The 16,289-nt window shown below is 38.8% G+C and overlaps 1 protein-coding gene across 11 annotated transcripts in view; it reads left to right on the top strand.

The window, feature by feature from the left end:
• PARD3B (par-3 family cell polarity regulator beta) overlaps positions 1–16,289 on the top strand; it is a 1,159,019-nt gene that overhangs the window by 64,474 nt on the left and 1,078,256 nt on the right. The window contains exon 1 of one of the 11 annotated variants that reach the window (XM_086344442.1): positions 3,663–4,258. The exons of 7 other annotated variants lie outside the window; for them this stretch is intronic. In XM_086344442.1, coding sequence (XP_086200568.1) covers positions 4,247–4,258 — 12 coding nt within the window. In that variant the 5' untranslated portion in view covers positions 3,663–4,246. Of the gene's footprint in view, positions 1–3,662; positions 4,259–4,346; positions 4,502–16,289 lie in introns of those variants that run through there. 3 more of the 11 variants (XM_086344431.1, XM_086344470.1, XM_086344479.1) reach the window with 3 other exon arrangements.

Raw genomic sequence — 16,289 nt, 5'->3', positions numbered from 1 at the left:
ATTTCTTTCAGGGATTGATCTTTAAGCACACTTCTTGAATATAGACCTTAAGACCTTTATTTTATAATAATGGAAGTAAAATATTTGATGCATTGAATCTTCTCATGCATATAACCTCGTTTTCTACTCCATTTATTTGATAATTGTTTCATCATTTCAAATTCAATTTGTAATAGAAATGAACACTCTTTAATATTTTTCTAATAAGGATTAGTTGGAGAGGTTAATATGGTCAGAAATTTAAAGAAGCCCAGAGTCATCTTAATGAGTGTCAGGTAATTAACCTACATGAATAGATTAAAGAAATCAAGCAGGCACACTGATGGGTTTTCCTTTCAAGTTCAAATTTAGAACATCATCTGTGCAGTGGTTAGGTCTTACACATTAAATGGTGATTGCTATATTGTTTTTTAATACATAAAAACTTAATTGTGAAACCTTATTAGAATTCCTCATCAAATTTGATTAATTGGAGAATGATTGTGAGATGTGATATGAATTTGGAATTCTTATATGTAAATTTATTTTTTTTTAGAAAATAGCCTCCCCCAAATGAATTTCCTCATGAAGCAGAAACTAGTGCTTAAATATGCAGATCTCCTATTTCAAGAAAAAAAAAATCATAATGTAAAACTTAAGCAGTTCATGAACTGCTTAATTTAGGTCTAAGAAACTTGGTGAAAATAGTATGAATGCACTTGTTAAAATCGAGATGAAAATTTTTCTATTCCAGCGGTCACTGTAGAATTAAAAGACAAATTCTGAAAGTAATCCTGAAGGCAAGACTTCACCTTCTATATTATTCAAACAGATGCCATTTATCTTCTTACAGAATTGTAGAAATTTATGGAAATTTCTTCTTTGTTTAGCTAATTACATTAAAGTTGATGTAACCTTTGTGTTTTTCTGGCCCCACTGAAGGTGGTATGTAATTGGTTGCTATGTTTTCTTTTATTGTGTGTGCGTGTGCTCAGTTCTGTCCAGCTCTTTGCGACCCCGTGGACTGTAGCATACCAGGCTCCTTTGTCCATGGGATTTTTCAGGCAAGAATACTGGAGTGGGTTGTCATTTCCTCCTCCAGGGAAACTTCCCATGTATCCTTGACTCCTGCATTGGCAGGTGGATTCTTAACCTCTGAGCCACCTGGGAAACCCATCCATTCCTTTATAATCACAACAATTTTAGACCTGGAAGAGGCAACCAGAGATATTAACGTTGTTCCCCCTAGTTGAGGGGAGTTATTTCTGATCGAGGAGTTATTTCTGATTAGCACCCTTTTGGAGAAAGATACAAAATCTGGGTTTGTATTTCAACCCTGCACTTGCCTTCAGCCCCCGTATTCTATTGTGTTTAACCAGGTCACAAACTTCATCACATGGGGAAGATAAATGAGATATTGCTTGTGAAACACTTTGTGCATCTGCTAAGTAATATAAATATCAGGTGCTTCGTTGTCTGCTTTCTCTGTGATGCTTTTCCTGTCACTCTTAAGTATGTCTTCTCCAAGCTAAATGTTCTCCTTTCATGCAACTTAGTTTTCAGTCCATAATTCTCTTTTGCTACAACTCTTGCCTGATAATTTTCTTAAATAGTAGCACAAAGAAACAGCCAGTGAGACCCTGAGTGGTATTAAGTTCACGGGAATTTAGAATGTTATAATCAGTTCTATTCATGCCATGTCCAATCTCTGATTACTAAAATGTCCATTTAGGTCAGAGGGTTGGGTTTTAATCTGCATTGTAGCCTGTTTGTTTTTATTGTCACAGATTGTATGGCCAACTCTCATCAACAGCGTTCTCTTTTCTAGAGAAAAGGAGACCAAATCAAATCAAAACAAGTCAGTTTGGATTTTTTGTGCAAGCAGCTCTGTGATGATCATTGGTGTGGGTGGGTGAGATTGATAAAAAACCACACGAAACTCTAAAACTTCTTAGTCTGGTTAGAAGATGACATATTACATAAAAGTTAGAAGTTGATATTAAGTGTCTCTCAACCACTCATTGGGTCATTTGGATTTTATAGAATGTGCTCTGTTTCCCCAGCTCTACTGAGGATGCAAGGAGCTATCTTTACCACTTTATACTGCTGTATTGACCAACACAGGTGTTTCCTCTTAGCAGATGCTCAATAAACATTTTGAATCAAGATGTAGAGCCAGGATAATTATAAATCACTCTAGTTTTAGAAAAAAAGTTTGTGCATAGGTATGGCTGACACTAGGTTAATAGCATCCTTTGAAACTCTAAGGAGAGCAGATTTACTTCTCTAAATTATATAGCTGCATGCTCACTTATTTATCTTTCAAAGTGGTCAATAAGAGAGTCTTCTTGCTCAGCATTGGAATGAGGAAGTATCGATGGAATAGTCTTTCAAGTCAGGAAAGTTGAAAATCCTGATTCATACCATATAACCCGAGGCATCCAAGTTAATTTTCTTCTGTGCCTTTATAACTCCTATTTTATTAAATTTGCCGTCTCTCAACTTCTTTGAGAATTTTCTTAATTTTTCTGGATCTGACTTTCTAATAGCATGTTTTGTATTAAAAAAAAAAAAAGGTGCTTTAGCTCTTGCTGAAATAATTTGTAGGTCTTGATTAATTCACCAGCATTACTTTAGGAATCCTCATAAAAAGTGTCTCAGTGGTTATTGTTTGTTAATTTCTCTGCTGGGGCAAATTAAGTGCTGAGAAGTAAGGTAATCCACAAAGTCTGTGTGAACTGCTTGGATCCCTGAAGACCATCAGGGACAGATAATGAAAACATGGAAAATTTACCCTCCAACTTCAGTATTATTTTTCTGTACATCAAGACATTTTTCACTGCTCTGTTAATCATGTGTTACAGAAATGTAGAGCCTTAATGCCTGTTAACTCCTTCCTGATAAAAACTTTGCTTTATAGACTACACTTGATTCACTCCTGCCACAAGTGCATTTAGTTAATTCCAGAAGGAACTCTGCACAGAAAGAATGTGAAGCATGCAGTACAAACCCAACAGGAGTTTGGAAAAACACTTCCAAGTTTGAGTAAGGCTTCCCATTGGTGTGAAAGATCTTTGTTCATGTTGGGGCTTAGTTTTCACTGTAGGAGACAGCCTCACCCCTTTCTAGGCTATGTCCACCTGGGCTCACACTTAAGTGATTCCTACTGGTTCATCCAGCTTCCTCTTTGGTGGAACTTTGGGTGGTTTCTTTTCACCTGACCTACTACTACCTGACTGGTAGGTGGTACTGTCTGCTGGGTGAGTAATAAATATTTATTCAAAAGTACTGGGTCATTTCCATTCATACTTGAATAGAATTTGATGAGTCTGAGAGAATTACATTTATCATTAATGACCTCATTTTCTAATCTTTGAATATTAACAAATTCAAATTTGTTAATATTCAAAGATTAGAAAGAGAGAATATTTCTTTTATAGGAAATGGCCCAAAGTCTTGTGTTTTCGACATCCCGAGTGCTTTTTCTCACCACTGAGAGTCAGACAAGGACCATGCTTTGTTACCAAAGGGGTGGAGGTTATTTTGACTTTTTTGTATACACTCCTAATATTCTTTAGATTCCATTCTGAAATTCTTTGTATGAGGAAAAATGTTTTAATATTAGTTCAGTAAGAGAATGCAGCTTATCAGGTGGAGTGGTCTAGTGAAGAAGCTAAGTTTTTTTTTTTTAATTAAAATTTCCCTTTAAGAGTTGTTTGCAATCCAGTCTTTCCAGAAGATATTTTAAAAGCAGAAATATAAACTTGCTTCTGAAAGTCACATGCTTTAAGTCACATGCTTAAAACTGCTCCATGTTTTAAGATGTACTTTAAGATGTACCTTATATATTTAAAATATTTGACCACAATGATATACATATGCATGTAATTTTAGATATTTTGGAAGGGGGGAAATTCTAATTCTTTCTGATCTGTTTTACACAAGTGGTACCTGGAGATCACTCTGCGGTTTTAGGGAATCAAGCCAAATCTTTCTTTTCTTTTTTGAGAAAAAGTGATTCTTCCTCGAGGAAAGCTTTTTTTTTTTTTTTTTAAATCCCACTCCCCCTTTTTTTGCTCATAAAGCAGTGAAATACTAATGGTTAACTATGAACTGCCCTCTTGCAATCCTAGCTGCCTATTAGAATCACCTGGAGGCTTCTCCCTTGATTGGTCTGGGGCGGGGTTTAGAATTGGGAGATGGTAAAGCCTCCTGGGTGCTGATTCCCATCAGAGTAGAGGGACTGTGGAGCCAGCAGGGGCAGGAGATGGATAATCATGTAAGTTTTCATACCACTCGTGCTGTGGTGAACCTAGCCTTTTGGTTCCATTTTTATTGTGTAGATGGTCTTGATTCTAGTCTTCTCAGATTTCAGTGTAAGACGCGCTAGGGGTGGTGGAACTTGCTGCCTATGGCGGTCCTCAGGCTCATGTGCACACATTCTAACTTGTTTGGAGTGAAGTGAGGCATTGAGAGCTTCCATTGATTTTGATAAAGTTGCCTGAACTTCAGGGTTCCTTTCGTAAGTAATGTGTTACGGTTGTCTATTCCAATCTAAGCATTCAGAAACGTATCATTGTGACATAATTACTTCATTATATCTCATGGGCTGAGGGTTAAGAATATGGCCTGGTTGGGCTGGGGGCTGCCTCCGTTCCACAGGGTGTCAGTTGAGGGACACTTGGTGATGCTCAGCTGTTGGCTGGTATGGAAGGTCCGTGGTGGCTTAATTCAATGCCCCACACCTAGGTTTGGGTCTCTGGAAGGCCGCTGGGCTCAGCCGGGCCCTCCCCATAAACCTTTGGGGTTTTTAAAGAAAGCCTCTTAGCAAGGTAGTCTAAGCAAGGTATTTTGACTTTTTTGTATAGACTCTTATGTACTAATATTTTTTACATTCCATTCTGGAATTTTTCACGTGAAGAAAAAATGTTTTAATATTAGCTCAGTAAGAGAATATAACTTATGAGGTGGTAAGTGGCCTAGTGCACAAGCTAAGTTTTTTAAAATTAAATTTTCCGTTTAAAAGCTGTTGCAAGGTGACTTGGGACCCCTAGTGTTTTGCCTTGGGCTCTAGATGCTTCAAGAGAGCCCAGCAGGTGCTGCAGGCCCTCTTAAGACTGGGGCGGAAGCCTCAGAGCATCATTTCTGCCATAATCTGTCAAGTAGGTATGTGAGAAAGCCAGAGTGGAATTAAACCCACTCCCACTTTAAGAGGAACAGTGGCTGCCCCACATGGAGAGGTAGAAGCCTTATTGCTATGACCATAACACAGGTTTCTGAAGGATTGATTGATTCACATCACTAGTTATTATCTTAAGCAGGCTTTCACCTGCTTCCTTTCAGTGATTTTTTTTTTTTTAATACTATCTCTACCTACACATCAGTCCCCTTTCTTTGGCTCATTTTATATATAGTATAAGTGATGTTCTTGAAGCGTGAAGCTGATTGTCGACTCTTTGCTAAAAGTGTAGATGGGCCTCGTTGCTTGCATAGAAGGTGATCTGAAGTCTGAGAGGTACTCTTCTGTAACTGTGGTTAATGTCACAGATCCTGGAGTAAGAGTAAATGGATTGAAGCCCTGGTTCTGCTACCTCTTTCCTTTTTGACCTTGGCAATGTATTCCCCCTGCACTATGCTTTTTGTCTTTCAAAGAAAAGTATTACAGTATCTACCTCAATGAGTTGTTATGAAAACTGTTGTGAAAGCCCTAAGATGTGTTGGGACATAATGGTGGTTTTTATTGTTGCTGTTAATATTCTGATGATTTGAGGCCTGGCATGGTGTGTTGCATCTTAGATTTCCAACCTTATTGCCTGTGCCTGTTGGAGTTCAAGCTGCAGCCTCACTCACCTGTCTACTGCCTTCATGACTCCCCGTGTTTTCTGCCTTGACCTTTACTGAAAGCTGAGATCTCTTCCCATCTCCTTTTAGAGGTTTGACCACAGGCTTCAGAGGGCTTTCCATAGATGGAAGTTGGAATTGCATTCCTTATTTCAAGATCAAAACATGGTTCTGTTTGGTCTCTCTTGTAATCTCTTCTCTTGAGGGCAATTGTACCTTCTCTCTGACTAATCTCTTGAGTTTCCCATAGGGGTAGCATAGCACTGTGTCTTGTATATTGGTTTTTAAAACTAGCTGTGGTTCAGGAAAGTTTAGGTTACGCTGCAACAACAAAAAATCTGCACACCTCTGTGGCTTAAAGTAAAACTTCACCATCATGCTATGAGCCCCTTGTGGATCATAACAAGAGGTGCTCACTATATCATTCAGCGTCCTGGCTGATGGAGGTTCCAGCTTAAGACATGTTTGAAATTGCAGAAAGTCAGGGAAAATGAGGTGGAAATCCATGCACTGGCTTTTAAAGCTTCTGTGCAGAGGCCCATGTTACACTCACACTTCTCTGGCCAGCTAATGGCCAAACCTAATTCCAAGTGGGTGGTGAAGTGTGATCCTACAGTGTTCTTAGAATAAGAATCAGCAGTTTTTGAACACACCACAGTGGCTACCACAGATGACTCCCTGGTCTCATTACTTATTCCCTTAAGATGCTGCTGGGTTAATAGGACCAAACTGCTACAAAAGCTTCACCTGTGTGCACCTCATTAAGTTATAGTATTCAATTCAGATGACTCTATAGAGACTCCTTTAGATCTCATTGGGATGCTGTCTTACCTAAGGAAAACAACTGCAAAAAATCATGGAGTAGCAGGTTTGTTACCTGCTGCTGTGTTTATGGATTTTTCTTAGAAATATTAAAGCCTCAAACATTTTCATCTTTTTCATATATTTCCCATAAAGACATTTCTTCCCCCTACTCTCCACTTTGATTCTTGCTTTAAAGTAAAAAGCTACTCAGAAAGATGTGAGATATAATGCTCTGGCATTCTAGAACTACAGGTGTGTGCTCAGGCACCTGATGTTTTGCAACCCAACGGACTCTTATAGCCCACCAGGCTCCTCTGTCCATGGGATTTCCCAGGCAAGAATACTGGAGTGGGTTGCCATGTCCTTCTCAAAGAGGGATCCAACTAACATCTCCTGCATTGGCAGGCAGATTCTTTACCACTGAGCCACCTGGGGAGCCCAGAACTACCATTAGGTGCCTACAAAACAGTAATCAAAAAGTTTATTATAGAAGCAGGCTACCATATGTACGAAAGGTGAAAACTATTACAGAAGTTGGGAAGTTTGTTTTAAAGTGTAAGCCTTGCGAAGGCTCAGCATAGAACTTTGCTTTAAGGAGTTCTAAGTAGTAGACTCTAGCAGGAAGCCCAATAGAGTTAGGGAATAACTTGTGAGGAATAAGAAGGGCAAATAAAGGACCGAGTGTCATCACTGACTAGCTGACTCTATCAGCAGGATAGGGTTTCTGCCAAACATGTTAAGTTGGCAGCAGTTTAACTCAGTCTTATAAGGACTAAAAGCAGTGCTTGTGTTTATACATGTCATTTTGTGAATGGTGTGGGAAAAGTACATAGAGTTTAAGAAAGTGCAGTGATCATAAAAAGTATAATAGTACAGTGGAAGCAAAGGATTTGGGAACCAAGGAAATGAAGGGGGTGGGAGCGACTCCACCTGTGAAGGTGATCGGCTGTTCTAAGTCCTCAGAGAACTGAAGTAGAGGGTGTAGGCTCACATTCCTATCCCAGACCTGTATTAAAGGATTTCCTGAGAGGGGAATTAACTCTGAATGGTTGTTTAAAGTTCTATTCCTTAGAAATTTTACGGCAGCCAAACTAAATGACTGGAAGGATCTATTAATATAGATTGTAATCTGGGAATTTTTTTTTTTTTACTTTTTATTTTATATCAGAGTATACCTAGTTAATGAACAATGCTGTGATAGTTTCAAGTAAACAGCAAAGGGACCCAGCCATACATATACATGTACCCATTCGCCCCTCCTATCCAGGTTGCCACATAGCATTGAGTAGAGTTTTCTGTGCTATACAGTAAGTCCTTGTTGGGTATGCATTTTAAATGGATAGTGGTGTGTAGAGAAATAGCATGAGAAATATCATATGATCTTGTATGATATACCTTATATACAGAATTGAAATAGAAATGATACAAATGAACTTATTTACAAAATAGAAACAGACTCACATGTTTAGAGAATGGCGGGAGGGATAGTTAATGAGTTTTGGATTGACATGAACATAAGCCAAGATTTGAACCGCTCTTATAACTAGGACTTTGGGCAAGCCTCTGTCCAGGCAGTGGTACCCCACTCCAGTACTCTTGCCTGGAAAATCCCATGGGCGGAGGAGCCTGGTAGGCTGCAGTCCATGGGGTCGCGAAGAGTCGGACACGACTGAGCGACTTCACTTTCACTTTTCACTGTCCTGCATTGGAGAAGGAAATGGCAACCCACTCCAGTGTTCTTCCCTGGAGAATCCCAGGGATGGCGGAGCCTGGTGGGCTGCCATCCATGGGGTCACACAGAGTCGGACATGACTAAAGCGACTTAGCAGCAGCAGCAGCTGTCCAGAAAGATGCACTTGGGTGTGCCATGTGCTTAATTTCAGGGATGTAATGGGACCCTCAGTTTAGAATCCTGGCAGAAGGGACAAGAAGAAATTTGCAATATAGTTTGTCTTCCCAGCAGTCAGCTACTTGATAAATATCTTGTGGTGATAAAGAGTGGATGTCTTGCTGGTTTTAGATAGGCAATGAGGGGGAATTTGTTTGTTTTTAATTTTAGGAATTTTAAAACAACACATGTGTGTGGATTTTTAAAATATTTGCTTTAACACAACACTAAATATTGTGAGGGGCAGGGAAAGTTTACAGCAAAGCACATTTGCTCGGGGAGAAGGTTTCCATGGCTCTCTACTAGCTGTTATGTGTTTATATCCTCCAAAACTTTCACTCTGGCTTTTTTCCCAGGAAAGAAATAATCTGCCCTTTCCCATTCTTCTCCCTTTGGTGTGTGTGGGTGGCTGTGCATCTCTAGAGGGAGGGCACTGGGAGGAAAGCTGCTCTCAATGCTCCTTTGCTCCCAGAAGCTCAAGCCAAGTGGAGCTGTTCTGAATTGGCTGTGTCCTGCTTTCTCAGGGTTATGCCTGGAAGGAGATGGGATTAGAGTGTAATGTGTCCTGGAAACATAAAACTCTTTATTAGCACAAATAAATCAACTGGTTGGCTCAGTAACTTGGGGAGTGCTGGTAACATCCATAGTTCATTGCATGTCAATTACCTGGAAAGTATTCAGATGATATCCTGACTTTGGCATAATCTCCCCATCCTCCCTTCGACCCTAGCTACATACATATATGACCCACATATATTTGTATGATTGTGGTAATATTGGGCAAGGTGAAAGGATTTCAATCTTTGTATTTCTCAGATTAATTGGAGAATGATTACAATGTTGTAGGTGAAATAAATTTGAAACTCATTTAAAATAAAGATATAAAACTATGAATTTCAATAATCTTGGTCTCCTGGTGTTATAAATAGTTCCAATTATGATGGAAATACAGTTCTGGTAATACCTTGGTATACTGCTCTGGAGTTACACTACTTTTACGATATATCCTGGTGAAAAGTTATCCTTCTGTTTTTAAAGTAAAATTTGAAGTGTTTAAGGTATTTTCCCCAATAAGGTTTTGACTCTATTTAGAAAGCTTTGATTTTATAAATTTTTTGAGAGTGTCAAGGTATAATGTATGATGTACTAACATTTTTTTAGTAACCCACAAATATTTTGCCAGGTGCTTTGCAATTAAAAAATGATATTTAGGAAGAATAAAAGTTCCATATTTTTACCTCTGGAACATCTTCAACATATTGTTGAAGCCTAGCTTGAAGGATACCTTGCTAGCATGTGAAATGAGCACAGTTGCATGGTAGTTTGAACATTCTTTGACATTGCCCTTCCTTGGGACTGAAATGAAAACTGACCTTTTCCAGTCCTGTGGCCATTGCTGAGTTTTCCAAATTTGCTAGTATATTGGGTGCAGCACTTTAGCAGCAGCATCTTTTAGGATTTGAAATAGCTGAGCTGAAATTCCATCACTTCCACGAGCTTTATTTGTGATGATTCTTGTGAAGGTCCACTTGAATTCATACTCCAGGATATCTGGCTGTAGGTGAGTTTTCTGGGTCATTAAGACCTTTTTTGTATAGTTCTTCTGTGTATTCTTGCCACCTCTTCTTAATATCTACTGCTACAGGATGACTAAGTATGGTCTATTTTTTTTTTAGTTTAATGTTGCACATATTACCAAGAATTTATGGAGTTTATCAGTGGAGTTCTGGCTGCTTGTTCCCAGGCCTTTATAGAATCATTCTGATATAGTGGTGTACTTCTCAACAGGCTGTGCTCTCTGGAGGAGAGATATCCTCTCCCATCTGACGGTTCCGAGAACAATACCTGGCTGGTTGGCCCAGTCTGTGTTAGTGCTGCCCAGTAATTAAGTTTGAATTATTCACATAGCTATATTTTTGATCATACAAAACTCAGTACGTGTTTGAAAAATTGCCCTAAGATTTTAAGACCTCCGTGGTACTTTACAATTTATACTGGAAATAGTTAATTTTCCTATAACCAGATGCCTTGATTTTCTGCTTTCCCAAAGCACTTCTCTGATGCCATCTTTCAACAGAGAGTATAGTGGCACCCCACTAGCAGAGTATTTCTGAAACCAGAGCAGAGTGGCCTTCAGAGAGGGCTTTCTTCCCCATACTTCGCTTTATAAACCCAAAACAAAATTTGTATTCTGGCTCCTATATCTGCCAAGGGAGTGGTTAGCTCAGCCAGAACCCAAATGGATCAGTGACGAAAGGTAATAGGATGGGGAGACTTTCTTTACTCCTAGGGCCTGGTAAGAAGTAACTAGTGTCATTCTGAATGTGCCACAGATGAAATCTTTGTTACCCTTTTAGGGTACTCATGTAGAAACATCCCGTTAAAATTTGCTACATAGTTCAAGCTGACATTTTGAACCCTGTCTGAGAAAGTGGGAAACCCTTGTCATGAATAATGCTTTGTAGAGCTGTAGATTAGGACTTCTACCTTTTTATCATGCTTTCAATTCTAATGTGACATTCCATTCTGTCACTGTAGTTAAAAAACAAAATGTTACTCAAGGCAGAGGTCTTTTGGAGATGGTGTTGTGGCATGTAAATAAAACTAATAGGCTTTGTTTTTTAAGTTACACTGCTTCTCCCCTTCTTCCTTCACCCTCATTCTGAGACTGACAACTTGCAGATTTTTGGCATGAATAGGATTATAATATGTATCAAAATCAAAAGTAAAATGAAGAAAATACTGAAGTGGTCTCATTTTTAATATTCTTAACATAATGAGTTACAGGTTAAATTAGAAAAAAGTCTACAGTTATTTTAAAATTTGCTCATATGCCTATCTTAATTTTATCTGAGTATATTATGAATAAATAATATGAAAAATTATGAAAAATGCAAGCTTGTGGGATGCAGCAAAAAGGACTTGAATGTTTGTTTCCTTCAAGCCTATCAACTTTTTTTTTTTTTTAATGGCCTGCTTGGATTATTTCCTTTTTTTTTTTTAAATTTATTTTTTTTTTTTATTATTCATGCCTATCAACTTTTAAACCAGGAATATTAGGTTCAAATCACTGCTGGGGCTGGACAAGCAACTGAAAAAATAAATATCTGCTATTTCATTTAAATAATGGGAATTGTCTTCATTTTTACAGACATACATGCATTATTTCTGATTGTAAGATAGGATGTTCTTGGCCTATCGTCTTTTAGGAGCGGGTGCCCCAAAAGAGAAATAGGTAGCATAGAGATATCTGTGCTATCTGGGAGTGAAGTGAGTGGTGCTCAGTGGGGAAGGCACTGGGCTGCCCTTGCTCAGTTGTTGTTTGTTGCCAAGATGGAACATAGGTTGTCTGTGGCCAGATTTTTGCTTTTACTGGGGAAGATAAACATCTAGGTTATCTTGGAATTCTACTGTGGTGTCTTTCAGCCCAAATAGCATAAATTTGCAGGTTGGGTCAGCATGTGGATCCCTAGTTTAAGATCCTTGGTGAATCATTAGACAGGTGGCTGTCTTGATCTTTTCTTTACATTTATGTCCTGTTGTTGTTCAGTCACTAAGTCATGTCCTACTCTTTGCCACCCCATGGACTGCAGCACGCCATGCTTCCCTGTCCTTCACTATCTCCCGGAATTTGCCCAAACTCATGTCCACTGAGTCGATGTCTAGTTTAAAATAAAACTGGCATCCCTATTCCTGCCCTGCACATAGATTCATCTGTACCTTTTCTCAAGGCTCCGCATATGTGCATTAATGTATGATATTTGTTTTTCTTTTTTATGACTTGCTTCATTCTGTATGATAAGAGAAGCAGATGTAGGGAATGGACAAGTGGACACGGGGCGGGCGGATGGGATGAATTGGGAGAATGGGATTGACATACACAATAGCATGTATAGAATATTTGATAGCTAGTGGGACTTGCCGTATAAGCATAGGGAACTCATCTCAGTGCCCTGTGATAACCTTGAGGGGTGGGAAGGGGTGGGAGGGAGGTTCAATTGGGATGGGTTATAGGTATACATATAGCGGATTCACTTTATTATACAGCAGAAAACTAATACAACATTGTAAATCAGCTATAACCCAATTAAAAGACTGGCAGAATATATACTAATTCAGTTCAGTTTAGTCACTCAGTTGTGTCCGACTCTTTGAGACTCCACGAATCGCAGCACGCCAGGCCTCCCTGTCCATCACCAACTCCTGGAGTTCACTCAGACTCACGTCCATCGAGTCAGTGATGCCATCCAGCCATCTCATCCTCTGTTGTCCCCTTTTCCTCCTGCCCCCAATCTCTCCCAGCATCAGAGTCTTTTCCAATGAGTCAACTCTTCACATGAGGTGGCCAAACTACTGGAGTTTCAGCTTTCGCATCATTCCTTCCAAAGAATCCCAGGGCTGATCTCCTTCAGAAATTTTCTTAGCTTTTTCCTAGGCTGATTTGCTTTGTCAGCAAATTTACAAGCTCCAAATTTCTTTGCAGGTGTCCATTTTTGGATAAATGTGTTTATAAAGTTAAATGTGTATTCCCTATCTATTACTTGATATTTCAGATACTTTAAATTTTATTCTGAACTCATTGAAGTAGGGCATTTTGCACTATATATGTAGTACAGAGTTTTTCACGTTTATCAGCAATTTTGTGTTCCATACCTTCCTACTCCTTAGTGCCAACCAATTTCAACTTTAATTTTTCCTTGTCATTTCTTAGCAATATGCATGCATGACTGAATATTTCTTGATTTTAAAACTATGATGTTTTTGGTTGGTAAAATGATTGACTTTTTTATTCCTTTCTCCTAATTCACATCCTTTAGTCCCTCTCTGTATCTTGGGCTTCATTAGTTAAAAAAATTTGGGGGTGATTAGTATTCAGTTTTTATACTTATAGGACTGGAAAATAATAGTTCAAAGCTGGGGCATATAGTATACTATAATCAATATTTTGTTTATACAGATATTTTCCTGGTTTAAATGGTTTAGTTTTTTTTTAACTATATTTCAAATACCTCCTTTAACTATATTTCAAATGCCTCTAGTAGGTTTCTGAGAGGATTCCTGGGAGAGGATTCTTTGTTGTTGTTCCGACGTTCATGTCTGTAAATATCTTTCTTTCTTTCTCATACTTGATTATCAAGATGAGAAATTCTAGGTTGAAGTTATTCTCCTTTAGAATTTTTATTTTCATTTTTTACTGTTATTGGCTGATAAAAACTGCTTTACATCTTGAAACCTTCTCAATCCCCTATCCCCCATTATCTGTAAGTTTGTGATGAATGTGGTTTTAAAAAATCATTTATTGTGCTGGATGTTTTGTTCATTTGCTAATGTTTTAAGTCTGTAAACTTATCTTTCAGTTTGGGAGAACATTGTTTAGCCTTCTCCCCACCCCACAGTGGCAGAAAGAGGAATTAAAGAGCCTCTTGATGCAGGTGAAAGAGGAAGATGAAAAAACTGGCTTAAAATGTATAGAACAGTCTTTTGGACTCTGTGGGAGAGGGAGAGGGTGGGATGATTTGGGAGAATGGCATTGAAATATGTATAATATCATATATGAAACGAGTTGCCAGTCCAGGTTCGATGCATGATACTGGATGCTTGGGGCTGGTGCACTGGGATGACCCAGAGGGATGGTATGGGGAGGGAGGGGGGGGGGAGGGTTCAGGATGGGGAACACATGTATACCTGTGGCAGATTCATTTTGATATATGGCAAAACCAATACAATATTGTAAAGTTAAATAAAATTAAAAAGACCTCAACATTCAAAAAACAAAGATTGTGGCATCTGGTCCCATCACTTCATGGCAAATAGGTGGGAAAAATTGGAAACAGTGACAGACTTTATTTTCTTGGGCTCTGAAATTACTGTGGACAGTGACTGCAGCCATGAAATTAAAAGATGCTTGCTTCTTGGAAGAAAAGCAATGACAAACTTAAACAGTATATTAAAAAGCAGAGGCATTACTTTGCCTACAAAGGTCTGTATAGTCAAAGCTTAAGATTTTTCCAGTAGTCATGTACAGATGTGAGAGCTGTACCATAAAGACTGAGTGCCGAAGAATTGATGCCTTCGAACTGTGGTGCTGGAGGGGACTCTTGAAGAGTCCCTTGGATAGTAAGGAGATCAAACTGGTCAATCCTAAAGGAAATCTACCATGAATATTCACTGGAAGGACCGATGCTGAAGCTGAAGCTCCAATACTTTGGCTACCCCATGCGAAGAGCCAACTCATTGGAAGACCCTGATGCTGGGAAAGATTGAAGGCGGGAAGAGAAGGGGATGACAGAGGTAGTTGGATGCCATCACCAACTCAATGGATATGAGTTTGAGCAAGCTTTAGGAGATGGTGAAGGACAGAAGCCTGACGTGCTGTGGTCCATGGGATTGCAGAGTCAGACATGACTGAGTGACTAAACAAAAATAACCACCCACAACACACAATTTTTCTTATTTATGGCTTTTCTATTTTGCATTTTGGACTTTGGAGTGCACTTCTAAATTTCTTTTTAAAATTTATTTTCCCTTTTTTTTTTAACTGAAGTTTTTGAGATTTATCTTTATTGAATTAAATTTCTTCTATCAAAATTTTAAGTTGCTTTATGAATATTCATTTTTAAGTGTAACTGTTGCTTCATGAATGCAGTTATTTTCTCATCTCTCTGAGGATATTTAAGTTTTTGAAATTATTTCAGCTATTTGCCCCATTTGTTTTTTCACAAGCGTTACCTTTCATTTTCAGTTGTTTTGGACTCCGAGGTTCATGATAGAGGATTTCCACAAATGTCTGGTGAGCCTTACCACCGCTTATATTTGAGTGAATTTGTGGTCTTACTGACTGGTAGTTTTCCCTGAGGGGTCATATTATGTCCTGTTGGAATCCCTGCTGCTGCTGCTGTTGCTAAGTCGCTTCAGTCGTGTCCGACTCTGTGCGATCCCATAGACAGCAGCCCACCAGGCTCCCCTGTCCCTGGAATTCTCCAGGCAAGAACACTGGAGGGGGTTGCCATTTCTTTTACCCCTACACATCAGTATCTATCAGTTTGATTGCTTTTTTAACTGATCCATTTCCCTATAGAGCAGCAGTTCTCAAACTTTAGTCTCCTGACTCTTTCACACAATTAAAAAATTTTGAGGATCTTATAGACCAGTGCTGCTCAGTAGAAATATAATGCAAATAAAAAAGTACAAGATACATGACATTTTAAATATTTAGTAGCCACATTAAGAGTCAAAGGGTGAAACTAATATCTTATTTAATCCAATAAATCTAAAATATTTTAACATGTAATCAATATAAAATATTCAGAGATTTAATATTCTTTTGATGTGAAGTCTTTGAAATTCAGTGTTTGTTTTACACTGGCAGCATATCTCAATTCCGACTGGTCACACATCAACAGTTTAGTAGCCACATGTGATTCATTGCTACCATGTTGGACAGTGCAACTTATAGAGCTTTTTTATGTGGGTTTTGTCTGAAAGTGAAAGTCGCTCAGTCGTGTCCGACTCTTTGTGATCCCGTGGACTATACAGTCCATGGAATTCTTCAGACCAGAATATTGGAGTGGGTAGCCTTTCCCTTCTCCAGGGAATCTTCCCAAACCAGGGATCGAACCCAGGTCTCCCACATTGCTGGCAGATTCTTTACCAGCTGAGCCACAAGGGAAGCCCAAGAATTCTGGAGTGGGTACCAGCTGAGCTAAGAGGGAAGTCCTGGGTTATGTCTACCAATGCTTATATATTGGAAACTAAAACTGAAATCATAAAAAATACT

Source organism: Bos grunniens, chromosome 2, assembly GCF_055505025.1.
Source record: "Bos grunniens cultivar Pamir isolate PY7600 chromosome 2, Bosgru_T2T1.0, whole genome shotgun sequence".
Taxonomy (NCBI): Eukaryota; Metazoa; Chordata; class Mammalia; order Artiodactyla; family Bovidae; genus Bos; species Bos grunniens.
This window is presented reverse-complemented; position numbering and strand designations above follow the sequence as displayed.